This window comes from Procambarus clarkii, chromosome 7, assembly GCF_040958095.1.
Source record: "Procambarus clarkii isolate CNS0578487 chromosome 7, FALCON_Pclarkii_2.0, whole genome shotgun sequence".
NCBI lineage: Eukaryota > Metazoa > Arthropoda > Malacostraca > Decapoda > Cambaridae > Procambarus > Procambarus clarkii.
In genome coordinates this window covers 3,055,184-3,080,586 of record NC_091156.1, presented here as the reverse complement: position 1 = coordinate 3,080,586, position 25,403 = coordinate 3,055,184, and the positions used below count along the sequence as shown (strand labels likewise).

The 25,403-nt window shown below is 42.1% G+C and overlaps 1 protein-coding gene across 6 annotated transcripts in view; it reads right to left on the bottom strand.

Annotated features, from left to right (window-relative positions):
* Positions 1-22,567, bottom strand: part of LOC123753816 (homeobox protein abdominal-B-like) — a 96,953-nt gene extending 74,386 nt beyond the window's left edge. For 2 of the 6 annotated variants that reach the window (XM_069312211.1, XM_069312219.1), the window contains exon 1: positions 9,603-10,526. In XM_069312211.1, coding sequence (XP_069168312.1) covers positions 9,603-10,206 — 604 coding nt within the window. In that variant the 5' untranslated portion in view covers positions 10,207-10,526. Of the gene's footprint in view, positions 1-9,602; positions 10,528-22,471 lie in introns of those variants that run through there. The other 4 variants (XM_069312217.1, XM_069312223.1, XM_069312208.1 and 1 more) reach the window with 3 other exon arrangements.
* Positions 22,568-25,403: the final 2,836 nt, after the last annotated feature.

The window sequence follows — 25,403 nt, the reverse complement described above, 5'->3', positions numbered from 1 at the left end:
GTATCACTTGAACTACCAGCCTCAATTGAAGGACATTAACATATAATGCTAATTAAAAACGACCTACGCCTTGACCCTTAACGAAATAAGTCAGAAAATATAAAAGATTACGAGCCATGTGCTCTGATAGTCTCGGGGTGTAAATATATTGTCATAGACACACACAGAAATCAGATTTGTTTATATTGTCATAGGTTTTATTATTTTCTTCGAAGGCCTACAATTCATGTAGTGTAGGACATTGCCTTGGGTCTGTATGTCTTCCTCATTGCCTATTCCAGCGAATGTCAGCCATAATTGTCAGGAAACAAGGGAACATCTGATGCAGGTTTTGAGTCAGCAATAGTCGGGTCAGGAGATTCCTCTCCACCCCTAACTCCTCCACCCCCTATCCCTCCTTCACACCCTCCCTCCCTACCTCCCTCCCTTACCCTTTCCCTTCACTTCCTCGCTGAGCTACATGACCTCTTGCATTGCCAACAATTGAAAGCGTCTGCGTATCAATGTGTGTGTAATCCCTTGATCGTACCTCATCACATTCTGTATCATCCCTTCATCACATTCTGTATCATCCCTTCATCATATACTGTATCATCCCTTCATCACATACTGTATCATCCCTTCATCACATACTGTATCATCCCTTCATCACATACTGTGTCTACATACTAACATTATGACAAGAGGACACAAGTGGAAGTTGGAAACGTAAATGAGCCAAGGAAACATAAGGAACTTAAGTGTGTAATATACACACACACACACACACACACACACACACACACACACACACACACACACACACACACACACACACAGACGGGTGGGTTGGGGAGAGCACCCCTGGCATTAGTCTCAGCAGATGCTGTAGTCTACAGGTTATTGTTGACATCGTCAGCAGTAAAACACTGATTAATTGACGTGTGCGTCAGCAGATTCAGAGTGGGATAAATAACTGGTCAGCAGCACTCGGTCCCTGATTGGTTCCTCGGGTAGCTGCTACGAGAGGGAGAAGAGAGACTGAATTAGAGTATGAGGCTCCTGCTTGAGCAACTTCTTGGAATCTAAGTGTCTGAGGAAGACAACCAAATTGTTGATATGCCAGTCATATTATGTATTATGGTTTTAGCGGTTTCAGTCTAATTTTGCGACTGTGTCTTGTGTGTAACCTCATTTATGTGTATTCACCTAGTTGTGCTTGCAGGGGTTGAGCTCTGCTCTTTCGGCCCGCCTCTCAACTGTCAATCAATCAACTGTTACTAACTACTAACTAATATTTTTTTTCACACACACGCGCACCCCCAGGAAGCAGCCCGTAACAGCTGTCTAACTCCCAGGTACCTATTTACTGCTGGTAAGACGGGCATCAGGGTGAAAGAAACTGCCCATTTGTCTCTGCCTAGTCCGGAAATCGAACCCGGGCCACGGGATTACGAGTCCCGCGCGCTATCCACTCAGCTACCAGACCCCTTGACTGTCTGACAGACAGACTGTCCTATATATGCTTACGGAATAACACCCAGCTCCTGGGCGCCGCCTCTTACCCTATTACAACGGTTTCCGCCCCTCTCAATCCTTGACACAGCTGACCTTGAAATTTGAGCAAGTCACTACTATTTCCCCATTCTAGCTCTTTCCACTTGCTCACTCTTCGTGCCCTGAAGTGCCTTCTCATATTCCTGTGATTCATCTGGGTTTCTGATTTCCACTCGGGGTCTCCCGTTATGCCTCAGTCCTCCCTCACAGCATATGCAAGTTTGCACGCTTCTACACTCTAAGATTTCGGGTTCTTTGGTAAGGAGGACTGGGTAACTCAGGTTTGTTTTGTATGTATGCATTCGCTTGCACGTAGGTCTGTATATATTACAGCCTATGGGTGTTAATTGGTGAGAGCGGGGTGTAAGCTGGAAATTTCGTATCAGTCTGTTTAAAGTATAGGCCTATATTTCCCTGACGTTAAGATCTCTTTTATGCTGTGATCGGTCCTAGGACTCACAGGCCTAGCCTACTTTTTCTTACCTATGTTAGTGATCTATCAATGGTGATAAAGGCCTACATAAAAATATTAAAGGATGATGCAAATTAATCAGAAGATTTTGAAAGGAAAATGATTGTCGAATACTGTATAAAGGCTTAACAGCCTGCAATGTTGGTTCGATATATGACTAATAAAAATCAATATCAATGTATTATATGATCAAAATAAGGACAGGAGACTAACAAAACGTTACACAATGCAGGGAAAACACCTTCAAACAACAAAAAAGAAAGGAATTAGGAGTAGAAAACACACCAAGTCTTACCCTCTCTAAGAGCACACAGAAATAAGACAGTTCTAATGTCAGTGGCATAGCTAAAGCCTACTCGAAACTAGCAAACATCAGAATAGCGTTCAGGTTCCTTAAAAAAAAAACTATGCACCACCAACGTGAGACCAGTCCAAGGGTATGCAACTCTGACGAGAAGCTCTACCTTAAAAAGCATATGAAGTAGCTATAATAGGCACAGCGGCTTGTACGGAAGCTTGCCTAAAAACTATGTGGGATGGAATGCAAAGCAAGATTAAACTACTTTTGTAAACCGACAAGCTGGTTAAAGAGGAACTGCTTACAATAACTACCCAAACGCTGGAACAAGAGGGTTAAGGACAGTGGTAGAGATAAACTATCGCTTAGAGATAAGAGAGAAAATACCCATTTAGCATAGGCCTAAGGTACATTAAGGAAAGTCAATAAGTTGGATGAGGTGTTAGGCAAATTGAAAGATAATTTCATCTATAATTTTACAAGTAGGCAGAGATCTGACGGAACAAATCAGATCGTGAGTCATTTCAATTGACGACAGGTGGCTGGAAACAGAGTTATTATAAATATGTCAGTATGTGACATGCATACATGCATACATACATACATACATACATACATACATACATACATACATACATACGTACACACCGTACACACATACATACATACATACATACATACATACATACATACATACATACATACATACATACATACATACATACATACATGCATACATACATACATACATACACACCAATACACATAATCTACATAACACACACACACACACTCACACACACACACAAAGAGAGTGTACCAAAGAGCCAAAGCTCAACCCCCGCAAGCACAACTAGGTTAGTTTGTACTTGCGGGGGTTGCACACTCAACAACACCCAGTTGTCCTTTCATTCCATAACATATTAGTTTAGGCTAAATTTGTATAAGAATTCTCAAACTCCCTCGAAATGTTGCAAGCAAGTGTCGCTTGTCCCTTCATCAGAGCCTCTTTGAGTGTCACCCAATACGGCACTGTACAGTTACTCAGAATGACACTCTCCCCTCCGTGTCAGCATGTAACTTGCATGACAGAGGCCAACTTTAAGTTACAATGGAGTGGCGAGATGGGAGGAAGGTGATGGATAGGTGAAAGGGTCGTATCGTGATGGATGGATGAGGAGCAGATGATGGGCAGATTGGTAGGTGAGACGAGTCGTGGATGTATGAAGAGGTTGATGGAACGGGCCTTTGATAAGTGGATATGTAGGTGGAACAAACCGTTCATAAGTGGTTTGGTGAAAGAGGTGAGTGGGAGGGTGATAAGGATGACGGGACAATATCCGCACAAGTTGTTGCTACTGAGTTGCAGCTGCTAACTGAAACCAGTTATCGTGGGGTGTAAGCTGGTTTTTAAGTAACAATATAGAGAATTTCGTGTGTGAGATGCTATATATGGAGTTAGAGAGGCTATAACGTGCAGGATGATAGCCTTAGAGTAGCACAGATACAGGTATGAATGAATGGCACATAAAAACCAACTGATATGCACATATGTGCACATATGCTGCACATAAAGAGTTAAATCCTAGACGACATGCAGAGAGCAACGTATAGATTTGAGAGTGTCTTGATAGATATCGCCGAAGGAATTTAGTGTACTGTCACCAGAGTAGAGTGAGGCAGAAGGAGTTCAGAGTGTGGGATGATAGATGATGCGAGAGATACAGTATGATTATGCCGAAAATCATGCCGCCAGGACCGAGCATGATAACACTATCGTGTCAAGTGACTGCAGCAGGTGAATCAATTCATCAGTAACAACAGCACAGTGAACAATACAACACGTAGCACTCAAAAATAACATCACAGTAACAGACAGTGATCACCAGAACACATTACACACACAATGAAATACAGAAGTAAAACAAAAGAAGTGACGAGCGAGACTATAGAAAGAATCAACTATATAACAACATCACATACTAGTTCACAGGAACAGACAACATCGCACATCAGGTCAAAGAAAACAACAACATCTGACACGACTTTAGAAGAATGAACAACATCACACACGAGATCACAGCAACGAACAAATAACATGCCATGAATTGCAAAATGTAGATTGTGGAAGGATGATTTGCAACAAAATATGGAGATAGGGAGTGAATAGATCCTTAAACATCCCTAGAATGAATTGGTCCCCTAATGATCACTAAAATGAATAGGTCGCCAAACATCACTAGCATGAATACGTCACCAAAAATCAGAATAATAAATAAACCCTTTTATACCACCAGAGTGAATAACCGTCAAATACCGTCTGTATACAATTAATTGTCTACACCCCCACACCCCTACACCCCCACATCCCTACACCCCCACACCCCTACCCCCCCACCAGAGAAGCGCACGAAACGAAACCTGAATGAAAAACCATCTCAAAACCTTTCAACAAATTTAGTGTGAAACAAAACCGCAGACAGAGACACACAATGATTGCTAGAATAAATAAATACACTTTCATCGTTATAATTATAGTGAACAACCAATCATCTATAACTAGAATGTTGCCTTGACTACAATTAGAGGTTAAAGTGACTGAAGAATGATAATTATACCGAAGAAAATAATATGAATAAAATATATGAAGTTTATAAAAGGAGGAGAGAGGCAGGGGTAGACAAGCAGCTGATTACTGCACTCTCTGCTGTACTCTGTGGACCCTGAGTGGTTACATCATAAGGAAGGTGGCTGCCAGATTTATGGGCCGCTGGCATTGGCAACACTGCTAGGAGGACGAAGAGGAGAGGGAGGAGGAAGAGGTATAGATATAGGAGAAAGAGGAGGAGGAACACGAATAGAAGGAGGAGGTAGAATAAGAGATATAGGAGGAGAGGGATATGATAGGAGGAAAATGTCATTATAGGAAGAGGAGAAAGAGAATGGTCTCGTGGTACAAGAAAGGGAAGATATTGTGGTAGGTGGGGAGAATAGGATTTGGTGATAGGAGGAGAAGGAGGAAGATGGGGTGGTAGGAAGAGAACGATGTCATGGTAGGAGAGAGGGGAGGAGAATGTTGTGATAGGAAGGGTGGGTGGGGGGGGGGATGGAGTGGCGGAAGGAGGAGGAGAACGGTCTCGTGGTAGGAGAGGACTAGGAGGATGTGGTGGAAGGAGGAAGAAGAGGAGGATGTAGTGGTAATCGTAGGAGAAAATAATGTGGTGAAGGGAAGGCTCAGTGGTGGGAGAGAATCGTGTACGAGAGAGAGAGAGAGAGAGAGAGAGAGAGAGAGAGAGAGAGAGAGAGAGAGAGAGAGAGAGAGAGAGAGAGAGAGAGAGAGAGAGAGAGAGAGGGAGAGAGAGAGAGAGAGAGAGGGGGGGAGAGAGAGAGAGAGAGAGAGAGAGAGAGAGAGAGAGAGAGAGAGAGAGAGAGAGAGAGAGAGAGAGAGAGAGAGAGAGAGAGAGAGAGAGAGAGGGAGAGAGAGAGAAAGAGAGAGAAAGAGAGAGAGAGACAGAGAGACAGACAGACAGCGAGACAGAGACAGAGACACACAGAGAGAGAGAGGTCTAGGACCAAACTTGTTTACATCTAACTGGAGAACGACAAAATGCAACATGAAAGAAATAAAGTAAAACAAGAAAGCTTTGGACTAATCACCAAAATACTAAAAGAAAATAAATGAGCAGAAAGACCAAAAATGTATAACTAAAGGGCCTACCATAAACAAAATATGATCCAAGCTAAACAAGACCGATCCAGCACAATTACAAATTTATTAAATTATATAAAGACTATGATTACATTAATAACCCAAGACACTTATATCAAGGCCCGGGGGGCGGGGGACAGGAAGCCACATAGTAAACATTATAAAACAAAACAAACGAAGGAAGAAATAGAAGATGGAGATAAAGGTGAGAGAAGGAGCGGGAGAAGAGACTAATATAATGTATAAATATTTCAGGAATAATTCCATGCCGCCAAGAAATGGTAGAAGCAGAGAGGTACAGGAGAGTAGCGAGGTTATGAGAGCGTTATGTGGTGAGGGGGTGATGGTGAGGATTATGATGAGGGGTGATGGTGAGGGTTATGATGAGGGTTGATGGTGAGGGTTATGATGAGGGGTGATGGTGAGGGTTATGATGAGGGGTGATGGTGAGGGTTATGATGAGGGGTGATGGTGAGGATTATGATGAGGGGTGATGGTGAGGGTTATGATGAGGGGTGATGGTGAGGGTTATGATGAGGGGTGATGGTGAGGGTTATGATGAGGGGTGATGGTGAGGGTTATGATGAGGGGTGATGGTGAGGGTTATGATGAGGGGTGATGGTGAGGGTTATGGTGAGGAGTGATGGTGACTGTGATGGTGATAGTGAGGGTTATGATGAGAGGGTTATGATGAGCGGTGATGGTGAAGGTTATGATGAGGGGTGATGGTGAGGGTTATGATGAGGGGGTGATGGTGAGGGTTATGATGAGGAGTGATGGTGAAGGTTATGATGAGGGGTGATGGTGAGGGTTATGATGAGGGGTGAAGGTGAGGGTGATAGTGAGGGTTATGATGAGGGGGTGATGATGAGGGGTGATGGTGAGGGTTATGATGAGGGGTGATGGTGAGGGTTATGATAAGGGGTGATGGTGAGGGGTGATGGTGAGGGTTATGATGAGGGGTGATGGTGAGGGTTATGATGAGGGGTGATGGTGAGGGTTATGATGAAGGGGTGATGGTGAGGGTTATGATAAGGGGTGATGGTGAGGGTTATGAGGGGTGATAGTGAGGGTTATGATGAAGGGGTGATGGTGAGGGTTATGATAAGGGGGTGATGGTGAGAATAATGATGATGGGTGATGGTGAGGGTTATGATGAGGGATGATGGTGAGGGGTTATGATGAGGGAAGATGGTGAGGATTATGATGAGGGGTTATGGTGAGGGTTTTGATGAGGGGGTGATGGTGAGGGCTATGATGAGGGGTGATAGTGAGGGTTATGATGAGGAGGTGATGGTGAAGGTTATGATGAGGAGTGATGGTGAGGGTTAGGATGAGGGGTGATAGTGAGGGTTATGATGAGGAGGTGATGGTGAAGGTTATGATGAGGAGTGATGGTGAGGGTTAGGATGAAAGGGTGATAAAGAGGGTTGTGATGAAGGGGTGATGGTGAGGGTTATGATGAGGGGGTGATGGTGAGGGTTATGATGAGGGGGTGATGGTGAGGGTTATGATGAGGGGTGATGGTGAGGGTTTTGATGAGTGATGGTGAGGATGATGGTGAGGGTTATGATTAGGGATGATGGTGAGGGTTATGATTAGGGATGATGGTGAGGGTTATGATGAGTGATGGTGAGGATTATGATGAGGGATGATGGTGAGGGTTATGATTAGGGATGATGGTGAGGGTTATGATGAGTGATGGTGAGGGTTATGATGAGGGGTGATGGTGAGGATTATGATGAGGGATGATGGTGAGGGTTATGATGATGATGATGAGGGGTGAGGGTGAGAGTTATGATGAGGGATGATGGTGAGGGTTATGATGAGGGGTGATGGTGAGGGCTATGATGAGGGGTGAGGGTAAGAGTTATGACGTGGGGTGATGGTGAGGGTTAGGATGAGGGGTGATGGTGAGGGGTGATGATGAGGGGTGATGGTGAGGGCTATGATGAGGGGTGAGGGTAAGAGTTATGATGAGGGGTGATGGTGAGGGTTATGATGAGGGGTGATGGTGAGGGTAATAATGAGGGGTTATGATGAGGTGTGATGGTGAGGGTTATGATGAGGAGTGATAGTGAGGGTTATGATGATGATGATGATGATGAGGGTTGAAGGTGGGAGTTATGATGACGGGTGATGGTGAGGGGTTATGATTAGGGGGTTATGATGAGGGGGGTTATGATGAGGGATGATGGTGAGGCTTATGATGATGGTGAAGGGTTTTCATGAAGGGTGATGGAGAGGGTTATGAAGAGGGGTGAGGATAAGGGGTTATGATTAGGGGTGATGGTGAGGGTTATGATGAGGAATGGTGGTGATGGGGTGAGGAGATATGATGAGAGGTGATGGTGCGGGTTATGAGGGGTGACGGTGAGTGTTATGATGAGGACTGATGGTGAGGGGGTGTTGGTGAGGGGTTATGATGAGGGGTGATGGTGAGGTTATGGTGAGGGGTGATGGTGAGGGTTATGATGAGGGGTGATGGTGTGGGTTATGATGATGGGGTGATGGTGAAAGGTTATGATAAGGAGTGATGGTGAGGAGCTATGATAAGGGGTGATGGTGAGGGGGTTATGATGAGGGATGATGCGGGCCACGATGAGAGCAAAGATGATGTTATGAGATATAATATGTTGAGTATTGTTACCATGAAGAATTTTAAAATGTGGATTATTATGATGAGATTGTTATGATGAAGGTTGTTATGAAGATGATTGTTATAATAATGACTGGAGAAAAATTGTTATGGTGTAGATTGTTATGAAGATTATTATGATGAGGGTTGTATAATGAGGATTGTAATTGGGAAGATTATTATAATGAGGGTCGTTACGAGAGAAGATTGTTATGATACGGGTTGTTATGGTGGAGATTGTTATAATGAGGCGTGTTATAGTGAGGATTGTGATAATGAGGCTGGTCTTGATGAGGATTGTTATGATTAGGATTGTAGTGATGTTATTATTAATTATTATGATGAGGATTATTATAATGACGGTTGTTATGGTGAAAATTTTTATAATAAGGGTTGTTATAATGAAAACTGTTATAATGCGAGTTGTTATGATGAAGGCTGTTATAATGAGGGTTGTTATGATGAAGGCTGTTATAATGAGGGATGTTTGGATGAGAGTCGTGATGATGAGAACACTCATAATAAAGACCAAATGATGATGACTGTGATGATGAGTACTCTGACGATGAGTACTGTGACGATGATAACTGTGATAATGAAGACTATTATGATGACTATGATGATGAGAACTGGGATGATGACTGTAATAATGAGAGCTGATGATAACTGTTATTATGAGAACTATAATGAAAACTGTAACGGTGTGGTCTATTATGGTGACGAAGAGAGAGAGAGAGAGAGAGAGAGAGAGAGAGAGGATAGCGGTATTGTGGGACGGGTTATTTTTATGACGGGAGGGAGGTGTAGAGGCAGAAGGTGAGGTTTACGACACCACAACCCCACCCCACCTCCTCCCCCAACCCCAGGAGAGGAGTGACCAGGCACACAACCCCAGCAGGAGGTGACAGGGACACGGCTAGTGAGGGCCGTGCCACCCTCGGGTACGTACCTGGTGGGTAGGGTGCCGGAGGCATGCTCTCCGCTGTAGGGTAGTTCCGCAGGTAGCCGTCGTGGGGGTATCCGGCAGCAGCCTCCATGGCAGATTTAGGAGCCCCGTCGGCCGCCGTCAGGTATGGCACGGGCTGGCCGTGGGCGTCGACGTGGCCCACACGCCCGTAGGGAGGGTAGTTGCACCACGTCTGGGCGGCGAAAGCCTGACACGACTCCGTGGCCATCGACGAGGGTCCCGGGGCGTAGTCGTATTTGTTCGGCCAGAAGGCCAGAGTCTTGCGGTCAGCCATTCTGGAATCCGCAATATTGTAGTAGGTGGGCGTGACCCCGTCCCGACAGAAAGCCTGGCCATATTGGGAGTCGAACGGGGCTGTGGCGGCGGCGTGATCAGGCTGGTAGTTCCAGGGTTGTGTAGAGTGAGAGTGCCTGATGACCCCAGCCGCGGCGCCCGAGTCTGGCCCCGTGGGGCACTCGGGCGGGTGCGGGTAGGTGGATACTGCCAGGGTGGTGGCCACACGCTTGGCCGGGATGTGGAGCGGTGTCTGGCCCGTGGGCTCCAAGCCTCGTGTACTGGCCGAGTCCTCATACAGTGATCCGTTCATCCTGTCTAGTCCTCCTCCCTCGCTGCTACCCACTGCATGGTGGTGCCGCCACGGTATGGAGTCCACCGTCGCCAGGGTGCCGCACAGTCACACACGATCGGAAAGAGAGAACAACACACACACATTAGCTGGCGTGGCACTGCCGCCGCATGGAGCAAGCACGCTAAGCACGGCAGCCGCGGCAAAAAACAGCCTGCGTGTGTTGAGGCCGCGGCGAGCTCAAACACTATCTGGCGGGTGGCCGGACTCCGCGCTCTCAACCCGAGGAGGCGGGGCTACCAGTTGGCTCCGCCCAGTCACAGTAGCCCCGCCTTCCCTCGCCCCACCTCTAGCTCTCGCCCCACTCTATTGGTTTAAACTGGTCACGTGACGCTCTTAGCCCCTCCTCCCCTTGCCCCGCGACCCTGGTGGCATCCGGGCCCAGTTCTAACACACAAATTATTACATGCAGTAATTAAGGCTCTGTATGCCGTCCTGAGTGATTGGCATAACACGGCTGTAGCCAGAGTACAGCCGGACGTCCTCCACTATCTAACCCCTCCCGCAGATGACACCACAACCCCCAACCCTACTACCCTCCGCCTCACCTCCCTCACTCCTACCTTCCCTGATCGTACCTCGACCCTCTAATTCCCTTCCCCTCGCCCCAAACACCTTCCCCGCTTCCTACTGCCCCGCGGCAGTCTCTGTCTGCCAGCAGTAGCTCCGTGCTCAATGCTGATCCATCTATCTCCCCACTCCTCCACCCCCATCATTCCTGCTAGGCTCATTAACACACCTTCCTCTAGCCCCCATCAACACCCACACTGAGACAGCCACCGCCACCCAGGGGATGCGAGAGAGGCCTCAAACCTGACCCAGCAGAGCAGCTTGGGCCACCCACCAGTCGTGGGGGTTAAAGAGACGTCAGTCAGGCGCGACACCACAGAGTGCTGATGGGCCTCCCTGGGACACTCACGCACGCACGCACGCACGCACACACACACACACGCACACACACACACATACATCATACATACATACATACATACATACATACATACATACATACATACATACATACATACATACATACATACATACATACATACATACATTCAAACATACATATACGCACGCACGCACACACACACCCACACAAGAAATACACACCTAGACTGCAAGAGATGACGCACATGGGATGCAAGTAGTGTAGTTTAGCCACATTTTGGAGAAAATGGTGGCTAAGGGAGCTAATTTGTCTCAGTATTGCAGATGTCTGTGTGTGGAGGTGCACGTGTCTAGATAAGATCTTGTAAGTCTGAACATGTCTAGAGAATATTGTCAAATGGAAAGTTATTTTGGATGAGGTTAAGGGATGGGTTGTAGGAGATTTGGAGGTAACATTCGTGGGGGTAATGAGGAGTCGGTCTTCAGTGAAGGAAATTAAGGTGCCTTTGGAGGCTACTTTCATGGATTTGGAAGGGTTGGGAGGGGAAAGATTGGATGTTATGCAATTAGAACGACGAGGGATAACTGTTAGAAGATTTGGTGGTAACGTCAACGCGATTTTAATGGTTGTAATGAGTATATTGTAATTTGTATTAAGTATTTGTTAAAACAGAACAGATTGATATATGTTGATTTAGATGTCCTATCACTACTCCAATCATATCTCTCACACCTACCAATCACTCCTTCACCTCTTCATTTTTCACCCCAACACCACTTTAATTACCTGTTATTGTATTCTTCCTAATTCTGTTATCCTCCATTCGCTTTCATAAACAGTTTCTTGTCAACTTATATTGGCCTCGGACCGACACCTACCCAACCAACCACTTGAGCTGGACGGTAGAGCGACGGTCTCGCTTCATGCTGGTCGGCGTTCAATCCCCGACCGTCCAAGTGGTTGGGCACCATTCCTTCCCCCCGTCCCATCCCAAATCCTTATCCTGACCCCTTCCCAGTGCTGTATAGTAGCAATGGCTTGGTGCTTTCCCCCTGATGATTCCCTTCCCCTTGGACCGACACCCCGCTCTTCCCTTCATAATCATTTTTATCATTATCGTTTCCATCTTTGCCCTTTCCTTCTCCTTTTTATATTTACTTTTCTATACCTACGCACTTTCTGTCTCTTTCTTTCTCCTTATGTCTACAGTTCTTCTATATCTCCCTCATCCAATCTTTCCTTACTCCTCCTTTTATTTCTCTCCCATTCCTTTTCCATCTTTCCCCTCTCTATGTTCAACCACCTTCTCCTCCTTCTCCTCATCCTTTTTCTTCTACCTTCATCATTTCCTTTCAACTATTCTTCCCTCTACTTTTATCTTTCTCTCCCTCTAGTTATCGACTGCGGCTTCCAGCAGACAGCGGAGTGACCTTCCTCACTAAATTATCGATCGGTTCGGTTCCTGGGATGAGAAGGGAAAGAGGGAGGGAGAGACGGAGAGTGAGAAGTATTTAGAGAGGCGAACCAAGAGGAGGAAGAACAATAAGAGAAAGATATGGAAGGAGGAAGAGCATAAAGAGAAGGAAACGGAAGGAGAGAAGCAATAGAATGTGAAGATATAGGAGGAGAAAGAAAAGGAAAGAGGGAGAGGTGCAAAAGAAGAGAGAGGATGCATATACAGAAGAGAGAGGGAAGGAGGATTTGATATATATATATATATATATATATATATATATATATATATATATATATATATATATATATATAGAGAGAGAGAGAGAGAGAGAGAGAGAGAGAGAGAGAGAGAGAGAGAGAGAGAGAGACAGACAGACAGACAGACAGACAGACAGACAGACAGACAGACAGACAGACAGACAGACAGAAAGACACAGACAGACAGACAGACAGACAAACAGACTGACAGACACACAGACAAACAATATAGTTAGCAAAAGGTGAGAGTGAAAAACGTGTCTGAAAGAGCGAGAAAGATGACGAAAGGCAGAGAAGGAGGAAGGGCAGAAGAGAGAGAATGGGAGGGAGTGAAAACGGAGTGATGAGGGAGGGGAGGCAAGTAAAAAATCGAGTCAGGAAGCGATGGAAGCCGACAGAGTGGCTAATTGGAGAGGGCGTCGAAGGGGTGACGAGAGGGGGAATGGATACACAGGGAGAGGGGAAAGGATACATAGAAAGAGGGGGAAATGGATGCACAGGAAGAGGAAAAACGGATACACAGGAAGAGGAAAAAAGGATACACAGGGAGGGAGGAAAGGATACACAGATAGAGGAAAAAGGAGACTAAACGAGACGGGAAAGCAGACCCAAGGAGAGACAAAGGCTACAGAGAGAGAGAGGGAGAAGGGGCGGAAAGAGACACACACACACACGGATTGGGAAGAAAGGAGGCACAGAGAGAGAGAGGGGAAAGGAACCATAAAGAGAGAGATCTAATACGCATGGAGATATGAAAGACACTGTACATAGAGGAATAATTGAGGTGGAATAGAGGGACATAAAGCAAAGAGAAGGGTTGTAAAGCAAAGAGAAGGGATATAAAGCATAATGATCATTATTTCACAAGGAAAGATAATGTTATACAGAGAAAGAAAAAATGCAAAGGGAAAGGAGAACAGTGCGTAGGGGAGAAAGGAAAAAAAAGAAGAGAGGGAGAGAGAGAGAGAGAGAGAGAGAGAGAGAGAGAGAGAGAGAGAGAGAGAGAGAGAGAGAGAGAGAGAGAGAGAGAGAGAGAGAGAGAGAAGAGAGAGAGAGAGAGAGAGAGAGAGAGAGAGAAAGAGAGAGAGAGAGAGAGAGAGACAGAGAGACAGAGACAGAGACATACACACACACATATGGAATGCACCAGGAAGTGATGTGGTAGAGGAAGATTCCATGCTCAATTTCATATCTAGATATGATAGAACTCAAGAAGCTCAGAAACCTGTGCACCAGTAGATTGACAGTTGAGAGGCAGGACCAAAGAGCCAAAGCTCAACCCCTGCAAGCACAACTGGCGAGTACAACTAGGTAAATACACACACATATTCAAAGTAAGGGCAAAACTTATGAAAAAATTAACACCAATAATTCAAAATTACAAGATGGATTCAAATGATAATGAAAGAGTGGGAAAAGGGACGATAATAATACAAGGAAGAGGTAGGGGAGAAATTGAAGAATAGAAAGGATAGGGAGAGGAGAGGTTGCCTTGGCTGGGAACCGTAAGCCATAAACCGCTCACGGGCGCTCTAGCCACAATGGAACCCAACCTAACATATATGGGAAAATACGAAGCTATTCTGAAAAGCGCTCATATATACACACAAACACGCAACGTAAACATATACAAATACACACATACACATGCACTCACACGGGCACGCTGTATATACATCATATGAGAGACCCATTCTTGAGTATGCAGCACGGGCATGGATCCCCAACTAAAAAACAAAACTAGATAAAGTATAGAGATATGAAACAGGGATCGCTGCTCGGCTGAGGAAACTGAACTATTAAGACTGAAGGAACTGGATGTCACCACACGAGAGGTAAAGGGCAGACATGATAACTAAGTACAGGATAGTAAAGGAAATTGACCAACTAGATAAAACAAGTTCATAGTGAGAAAGAATAGACATAATTGGTAAATGAAGACATAAATTAGTCACAGAGAGGTGAGGAGGGATCTTGTTCACCTTAAGAGTCAGATATTAATGAATCGAACAACATGAAGTTGCTGATAGCAACTTGATACACACTTTTAAATGTAAATATGACAAGAAAAAAGAGTGAAATGAGAACACATTCTCACACACAGGTAGTCTTAAAGGCCTGGGTTGAATTCTCAGTCAAGGCAGAAACAAATGGGGATCGTTTCTTTCACCTGGTGCACCTGTTCACCTAGCAGTAAATAGGTACCAGGGAGTCAGATAGTTGCAACAGGTTGTATCCTGAGGATGTGAGTGTTAGAGACAAATACATGTGGTTGATATGTAGTAAAGAAAAATAGGTCGGGCGTCAGTTCATTAGACAACCGACAGCTAGAAAGGTGGGGTCCAAGAGCTAACTGTTCCATCTTGCAGATACAAATAGTAAACACACACAAATACAGTAGAGCCCAGTAGGGTCAGGAATCTGTACAGCAGTAGACTGACAGTTGAGAAGCGGGACCAAAGAGACAAAGCTCAACCCCCGCAAGCACAATTAGGTGAGTACTGTAGGGGACCATAGGGGACGGTGTGAACAGGTTGAGGATACAAGGTAAAAGTCTCACAGAAAACGACTTGGTATGAGATGAGCTCTAATTAAACATTTCGGGAAGCCTTTACCAAAGAACTACGTGGAGACCAAGGTTGAATGGTGAAAGGTGGAAAGAACAAACACTGGATATCATAGATATAAATAAAGTTGAGCTAAACAAAATATCTGGAGGAATTGTTGCAACACAATTCAAAAGACCAGAATTAATATCACTATGGCTGCTGAAGGAAGCTACAAGGTACTTTGTCACCTTCTAACTGAAACGTTAAATTAAACATTCGGGACAAGAAATCTAGAAATTCTGAAGATGATAGACCAGAATTACGTGTAAAGTGCTAGAGAAATTAATTATGCTGGAAATATGCTGGAAATATGTTGGGGGGGGGGAGAGAGAGAGAGAGAGAGAGAGAGAGAGAGAGAGAGAGAGAGAGAGAGAGAGAGAGAGAGAGAGAGAGAGAGAGAGAGAGAGTGAGAGTGAGTTAGGAAAGTCTGGTCTACAGAGTGGGGGAAATGGAAAGAGAATATAACATTAAAACTGGCACTAAAAGAGGGGAAGCTGTGCAAACAACTATCCCAGTGTCAAACTGAATTTAAAATAATTGTTCTGAATATGTGAGAGGAGAGAGACAACGAGAGCGAGAAATATAGAGAAAGAGACACAAAGGTACGCTTGAAATCCAGTCATCTGACCACATGAAAGCTCTGGGACACAGTTGGCTTCATTCTCTTACTAATATGGGTATCACTTAGTATTTTAGTACTAATAAAAGATAATTCCAAGGGGAAACAACTAATAAGCTCGTGAAACAAATGTCTCTAGGAGTCTGGCTTCAGATGACCTGATGTAGGATAACAGCTAATGTTTGTAACTTTTTTAGGCACATAAATGACTTACCTAATGAACCCCCTTTTCTCATGGTAAAAGAGAGAGAGAGAGAGAGAGAGAGAGAGAGGAGGTAGGGAACAGAAAACAAGAGGAACAGGCTCAGCCTGTTCCTTATATGATTGTTACCTAATGTTGTTAATGAGTAAAGGCTATTCCTATTGATGCATATAACAGGCTCATGAAATAAATGGGCCTCTAGGAGTTGGTTTCAATTTAGCTGATGTAGGATTACAACTATTCCATGAAGTTTCACCAAGTTCCTTATATGATAGTTCTCTATGTGATAGTTTCAAGGTCCATTCTCATGAAATAAATGAGTTTCTAGGAGCAGACTTCAGATGAGCTGAGGTAGGATAACAGCTCTTGCTTGCAGTTTCACGAGTTTTAGATACTCGATAAGTGGGTTGCTTGGGTGCGTACATTTCAGGTTTGGTTACGAGGATGTATTTTTTACGGAGTGGCAAATCCAGAGACCTGGCTGCAGTGGTATGGAATTCCAGGCAAAAGAGCTAATGCTGTTGACTGTTAGATGGGTAGTAGTATTATTATTTCTAACAAATAATTATCTGATTATTTCTAACAAATTTATGGCAGTTGTTAAGGTGGGGAATATATGTCCATTTTTGTTTTGTGCTGTGGTGGGATATTGTTTAAATTGGCAAAAGGAAGATTGTTGTTGCTGTTTTAGATTTAGCTACTCGGAATTAAATGTCCATGTAGCGCTGGCTATAGTGAGCCCGTATTGAAAAAAGGAAGAGAAAACAGTGTTAGATATGGCTTGATGTCTAGAACACTCCACCCTTCTTGCCTACGCCCACACACCCTCCCCCAACCAAACTTACCTTCCCAACTACATAAACCCATTACTGGCCACTTTCCCAGCACCTACCCCGTCGTCCATTTATCTATCTCCTCGACCCACTCTCCGCCCACACATCCTCTGTTACAGCACACATATTATGCATCCTTCTGATTCCGAGAGCTAAACACCCAATTATAAATGCCTTTCCATTTCACTACCTATCCGCTCACAATTAGTCACACACCATCCCTTCCTACTCACCTGTTGAACCATACCCGCCTCTCCCTCCTATTTCTCCTCTTCCTCATCCTCCTCCTCTTCTTCTTCCTCCTTCTCTTCCTTCTCCTTCTCCTCCTCCTCCTCTACCATCGTCTACACTCTCATGGTTCACGCACCCCCTTTTGTTACCTATTACAACATCATTGGTCAATTTCACCCTTCCTGTCCCTTCCCCTCTCTGCCTGTAGACCATTTTTTTCCCCTTTAGCTGCCCATCGACCAGGCTCTTCCCTTAACCTCTGTTACCAGATCACATTCTTGGCCTAACCATTCCCTTTGCTTGTCCTTCCCTTCACCTCTACTTTCTACTCCCTTCTCATTCTCTCCTTTCTCCTCGTATTTGTTTTCTCTCTAACTCTTTCCCTTTTGTTTCTCTCTTCTTCTCCCAATCTTCCCCTCCTTTCCCTCACCACTTTTTCCCTATTCCCTTCTCATTATGTGCCTCTCTATTCACTTCACCCATCTTCTATTTTCTGCTTCTCACCTGTTCTCTTATTCAGTTTTCTTACATCTCATATTCGCTCTTCCCTTCTATCACACAAAGTTTGTCCTTCCCAATTTAATGTGTCCTCTATTACTACCAGATTTATCCATCTCAGCCCTGTCTAGTCTTTTATTATATTTTTCTTCCTGTCTCTCCTTCTCTTTCCCTCCCTCACCTTCTTTCTTATTCTTTCTCCTTCTTTCACTCTAGTTCCTTCTTATCCTGTCTACATCGCCGTCATTACGCTGTTTGTTGTCATTTTCATCGTGTGAAGATCATGTGAGTTCATGTGTAGTTATGGAATCATATAAATGTGTTTTCAAGATGAACATCTTTTCTTGAGACTCATCTTCTAGCCCTGTTTTCTCGATTTTTTTTTTAATTCCATGATGAGCCTTTGTTTGGTCCTGCGACCTAAGATACGTTCAGATCCTCAAGGTAGTTCTTTGTCTTCCCTGCTGTGTCTTCCTTGTTGCTCGGTCTCTAATTCAAGGGTGTGTAGTCCCTCTGCCTGTGAGAGATGTTCAGGCTCTTGCCTGAACGCTACCTAGAAGCTTTTTCGACAAATTTGTTTTCTCTCCTATTTTTTTAGTATAACTGCATGATCGTTCTCTGATAATGTTCTCTCGATGTGACTGTGTTGTAGTTTTGTGAGTTTATTTAGTCAGGAACGCTGTGACATTCTCATAGCACTTCTGTTTTTATTTTTTTCACGTTCACCGATTGATTTTGAGCTCTATTGCAGATATTTCTAGTCTCCTGTTGCTTATTCTTTCTGAAATTCTTCGATTTTTTCTCTTATTCTATCTTGCCTCGAGGCTCTATATATTAAACCAAGAATTGATGTTGTGGTTTGCTACCTTGTCCCTCAATTTTGGAATAAATCTTTCCAGCTTCTGAACTTTCTTCGCAACATGTATTTTTCAGTAATCTTGCTCAGGTCAGTCTTGCACGGAACTCCTTCATTGAAGCTCCTTATTATCTCATATATTTACTTTTCGGTATTTTTACTTTTTCAACTATACAAATGCAGATTACTACACTGTTGTCACTGGCACTTCGTGTTCGTGGAATTTCGTGTTCTATTTCCTCAATGTCTGCCTCGTTGTGGGTGAAAACGGGTGTAAACACAGTCAGTTCCCCTTGACATACGTGGATGTTTTTTTTCGGTGAGGTCCACCAACCAGTTGTCCATGTACTAGATACACTGTATTGTGTGTGTGTACTCACCTAGTTGAGGACGTAAAATGACTCCCCATGTCTTCTTTGAGGTTCTTGCAGTCTTCATCTGTGTTTATTCTCGTAATTTCAGTAATATTTGAAAGCATTGATTGAAAGAAGTCTATCTCCACTTTAAGATCAGTCACATGGATTAGAAATAGGATAAACCATTGCAGATAATAAGTCACTCCAACATGGCTGAAAACAAGTTATCAAACTCGTGCGTTCTGGGCCTTTATCTATAAGTATTTTTGAAGTTATTACTATTTGTTTATGGTCCGGAACGGACCGAAACGTCAACACTTTAATTTCATTTGTGAGGGATGGATTATTTGTTTATTGATCTGACTGTTGTGGAATCTTTCTGCGTTTCCTCTTTCAACGAGCGAAACCCATTATTTAATCTCTCCCTCTTTTTCCTACATCTTCCTCGATAAATCGAAATGTCTCCAGTACCATCTTACTGCTGCTACTGTTCATGTTTATACTACGAAAACTTTCCTCAGAATACTGCGGGTAAATTTATTTGTATTATTAGTTTTTCGTATTCTGTGTTCGCTTGAGCACATGGTACATGGTCTTAAAGTATTGCTTCACACAATGGTAACTGGCATAAATGGTATCATAGAAGTGCTTCACAATAGTGGTAACTTGTGTACATGGTATTCCTCAAGTGATTCACCTAGTGGTAACTTGTGTCCTGCGTGTCTCAAAAGACCTCATATATATATATATATATATATATATATATATATATATATATATATATATATATATATATATATATATATATATATATATATATATATATATAAATATATATATATATATATATATATATATATATATATATATATATATATATATAAATATATATATATATATATATATATATATATATATATATATATATATATATAAATATATATATATATATATATATATATATATATATATATATTTATATATATATATATATATATATAAATATATATATATATATATATATATATATATATATATATATATATATATATATATATATATATATATATATATATATATACATACATATATATATATATATATATATATATATATATATATATATATATATATATATATATATATATATGTATATATAGTTGTGCTTATTTCCAGATGTTACTTAAGATACTTTCTGATTATAGCCCTTATACTTCAAAATACACTTATCATTATCATATTTCTTTACGGCTGTCTACTTGTTTAAAACGCCACAATGATAACACTTATATAAAAAAGTTGCAATAAAAGCTTTTGAATTAAAACTTTTGGTTTTGGTAAAGTAATGTTTCAACATTTGAAAATTCTCGGTTTTTATCTTCCTTTCAACCTCTCTTTAATAAAAACAGCCTTTCCCTTTCACCTCTCCATCACGCGATCTCCCCTTTTTACCCTCTTTTCTTATAAGAAAACTCTCCCGAGTTCCTGTTCCTCATTATACTCTACCAGCTATCTTCCTAGCAATCTTATTTATTTAAGTCTCTCTCTCTCTCTCTCTCTCTCTCTCTCTCTCTCTCTCTCTCTCTCTCTCTCTCTCTCTCTCTCTCTCTCTCTCTCTCTCTCTCTCTCTCTCTCTCTCTTTCTCTCTCTCTCTCTCTCTCTCTCTCTCTCTCTCTCTCTCTCTCTCTCTCTCTCTCTTTCTCTCATCGCCCTCCTCATACACACCTCAATTTCATTGTTAACAACAACTTCGACACACCTAACATCGCAGGCCAACCTTCGGAGTGCCTGGAAGACAAAGATTCGACTTTTATCTCTTGGTCCCACTTTCCCAGCCACCGGCCGTCCAATTGAAAGAATCCAAACCTAAATATCTCCTGTCATATATACTTTTAACGTTGTGGGTGAATTTCTCCTTTATTCTTTGGCTTATCCCAAAGCCCAGAGCCAGAAGCATTCGGTACTTGTAGGTGATGCTATTTAAAATCTGGGGATATTACAAGCAGTTGAACTTGCAGCCGTCTGCACAATGTATTCCAGTCTGACCATGTAGGGGTTTACAACTTGATCCAATGCAAACTTAAAACTTATGGGCCTTATCCAATGTAAACTGAAACCCCCTTAAATTAGAAGAGATCTCGGTGTTCAGAGTTTACTGGCATTAGAAACTAGTAATAGTTTAATATATAACTTGTAGGAGAGATTCTACTAGCTGAGTTAAATCTTTGCGTACAGATGAAAAGGACTATAGGAGGGTTGCATGTAAAAGAGTTTATATACCTCTTGTGCTCCTCAGAGTGACAAGCTACAGGTGTAAAAGGTGTCAAAACATTCCTGGAAAACGTCTTGCCTCAATAATCTATTGTTATAATCAATATTTTTAGAATTTATTTATTCTAATTGGATTTATTCCCGATGCAAGTAGATGCAGGGACCGTATTACCCTTTAATAGTTTCAGATGCTAGTAAAATAATAAACAAAATATAAATAATAAAAGAGTATTAGTGACTGCGAGTATATTTATCATGCATGACAAGACATCCACTCCTTCAAATCATCTGAGTCTCTAGAAACCCATTCAGAATCATCCGAATCTCTGTAAACCTTTTTAAATTAGAAATCCCTGTAATGCCCTTTCAAATTATGAGTCTCTGGAAATCCTTTTTTAAGTTATTTGAATCTTTGGAAACTCCTAATGCTGTGTTATTAACACGCGACTTAAGAACCCTACAACACACTTGTACTTGCGCATACGACGAGTCAAAATAATGTGGCGCATAAGAGTGATGTCCCCACCACACACCAGAAGATGAAGAAGCGACAACGTTTCGGTCCATCCTGGACCATTATCAACCAATTTAATTATGGTCCAGAATGGACCAGTTATTATACCTGAGAGCTTTAATTTACAAACAAAATTATTTTAATTTACTAAAAATTAGGAGACGAATGTTACCCGTGATTAATCCCTCACCATTTGGCCACGTTTTATAACATGAATAATCGTGAAGACTACAAAAACTGTTCTGATGATAATTAATTCCTCTGATTACCTTTACATTTCATTACCTAACAAATAAATATTATTACTCCAATAAATTTGATCTCTAACTGATGTATTTCAAAATATATGTATAAATATACTTGTGTAAATTATTCTAAAAATCATCCAAATGGTTATTAAATAGTACAAAATCCAGTAAGTAACTCTGCAAATCTTTAAACACCCTTTCAATTCCAGTGGTTACATGTGTGTGTGTGTGTGTGTGTGTCTGTGTGACTGAGTGAGCATGTGTATGCGTGAGTTAGTGTGTTACACAACACACACACGTGATGAACGTGTGTATTCTTAGTGTATGTGATAGTCAGTGTATTCTTTGCATGAGTTTGTGCATGTTGCTGTACCATAGACTCACCGTGTGACCTAGAGAGGCTGGAGGCGGTCAGGAGCGGAGGGTGCCTCTGGTCCTGGAAGTGCCCTGGCTGGAGGCATTGAGATCACACCCTGGAAGGAGTAACAAATCATGGAGTCAGCTTAGGCGTTCCAGAAAGGTTAGGTAGAATTATTCACTCATTATATTCTTGTCATTCGTGATGTATAAGGAAAAATTATCTTGATATGCAATAATAATAATAATAATAATAATAATAATAATAATAATAATAATAATAATAATAATAATAATAATAATAATAATAACAATAATAATAATTATTATAATTATTATTATTATTATTATTATTATTATTATTATTATTATTAATTTATTTAAATAATGACAATTTATATTTCCTATCTCTGCCCTATTTTCTTCTCTAAATATTTTTTTTCTTCAATATTTACATAAATATAAATCGTGGACTAATAGCAATTTACGTCAGCGTGAGAAAGCCTAAGGAGCTTAGGCTTTCTAAGGAACGCTTCTCAGTTCTATATATCAGTAAAAAATCATGATATACTTTCCATGCATTCCATTAGATCATAATTTAAATCTCTGTTAAGAGACACAATGTTCAGAAAACCTGTCTACTAACAAAATAGTATTACACTCACTAATAGAGGATAGGCCTATTGACCGGTAATATAATTAGCCGATGATATTGTTGAAAAGTAGCGAAAGCAAACATTGACACGGAGAAACCCAATTCTCGGACCCAAAAAACACTAAAACGGATTTCCTTACACTAACAAACACATTAATAATAAAATAATGCTTGAAATAGTAATTTCAACAGCAGCTTCCACGACAGCAAGGAAATCCAGCTAAGAAATCTGCAAGATGGGACACGAGAGCAGGAGGTATGGGAATAAGACGTTTTTGGCAAGTAGGGGGCGGCCGCTCTAGGCCTAGGCTCCCTCCCATTTTCTATAGACCTGATTATCGATCGGGTGGTGACGTGATGCAAGCCCCGCCCACAGCCATGGTGTCGCCCACGCCTCCCGTGACCGTCACTAACCTCACAGATTGATGCTGGGAAGTGGGGTGAGGGGGAAGAATGGACTGGGAAGGTGGATTAAAAGAGAAAAGGGTGAAGAAAGTAATCCTGAAAAAAAGGAAAGACAAAGAAAGCAGGGGGGGGCTATTGTTTACACAATATGCTAATTTTTATCCGTTTTCCTACATTTTATTGTATATTTACTACATTTTATTGTACATTTTATTATATTGTATATTTTTACTACATTTTATAATATTGTATACACTTTGGAAGCGGTCTTTCATATAGATATATATTTATTGTATATTTACTTCATTTTATTGTACATTTTATTATATTGTATATTTTTACCACATTTTATAATAGTGTATACACTTTGGAAGCGGTCTTTCATGTAGATATATGTTACTGGATATGGCTGCATGGGTGAGATCAATGATTCTAGCACAAATCTTCTCCATATTTCTGATGTTCATGTTCTCTAAAGGATGTTCATGTTCACTAAATGAGCTCTCCTAAGTTCTATTGCGGCGTTTTATTATAAAGTGAGCTTCAGAGAGTTAATTAAGATCACCCAGTATCACGTTGATGACTTCTAATATGCACTCAACAACGAAGATATCTAGTTAATGATTAATGGTGAAAATATTTCAGTTAGTAAACATTCAGGTTATTCGCCTGATTAAAAATTCAGCATCTTCCTATATTCTCCACGTTTTATTACACCGTCTTAGTTTCTCGACATCCTACCTCTCCCTCTTCCTCCTTCACCGAGGCCCCCTCTCTCTTAACTCATCCTCACTCTACATCATTTGTCCCCTTTCCTTCATATCTTTCTTTCTCATCTTTCTTTGGAAAACGTTATCAAAGGATTCGATATTCAGGTTATGAGTGACAGTGTACAAATGAGACTCACTCTTCCTCTTTCTACTCCTCATCCTTCTCTTCCGCCTCCTGTCTCTCCTCATTCTCCGCCTCCTGCACTTCTTTCTTCATATTTCTTCTTCCTTCTATCTACTTGAAAACCCAGCTGCCCAGCCGAGCAATCACCGTATGGGAGGGGGAGAGGACGAGAAAAGGGACATATTATGGTAGTGGGAATGAGAAGGTAAAAGGATAAAGGGGGCTGTTGTTGTTGGGAAAGAAATAAGGGTGTTGGAAGAGGCTGTTATGGTGGAAATGATAATGATGTTAGTGGTAGTAGTGGTGGTGGGGGGAAGTGAGAGTAATGGTGATGGTGGAAGTGGTGATGGTGATGGTAGTGATGGTGATAGGGAAGATGAGTTCTAGCTCTTTATGTGTCATTTTCTAGCCATGCTGTATCTGTTCCTTTGTAATTTAACTATTCTCATGTTCGAATTCTTTGTCGAATTTGACATTAAAGTTGTGAATGGAAGCAGTGTTGATGGTTTTGATGACGATGGTTGTATCGATAATGATTGTGGAGCTGTTGTTGTTGTTTGACGATGACGGTCAGAATAAAAATGATGTCAGTAAGGGTGTTAAAGATGATGGTGGTAACAACACAGTTGCTACTCCTGCGTGTGGTCATTATCTGGAGAGCTGATCCTGATAACTATGCACTTAGGTATGATGGAGTCCAGTAGGCTCATGAACATGTACATCTCTTGATTGACGATTGAGAGGCGGGACCAAGGAGCTAGAGCTCAACCCCCACAAGCACAACTAGGTGAGTATTTAACCATCCAGCATCAACCACTCTTTTTCCAACAATATACTTCCACTTATAATTCTCCTTCATCGTTTTTTCATCCTCATTTCTACTTTATCATTACTCTTTCATTCTCAACCTTCTACTCTCCGTCCTCCATCTATAATCCTCCACCTTCTCGCTATCTTCATTCCTTCACAGGCTCCTCGCTTCCTTCTCTGTAGTGTTCCCAGCGC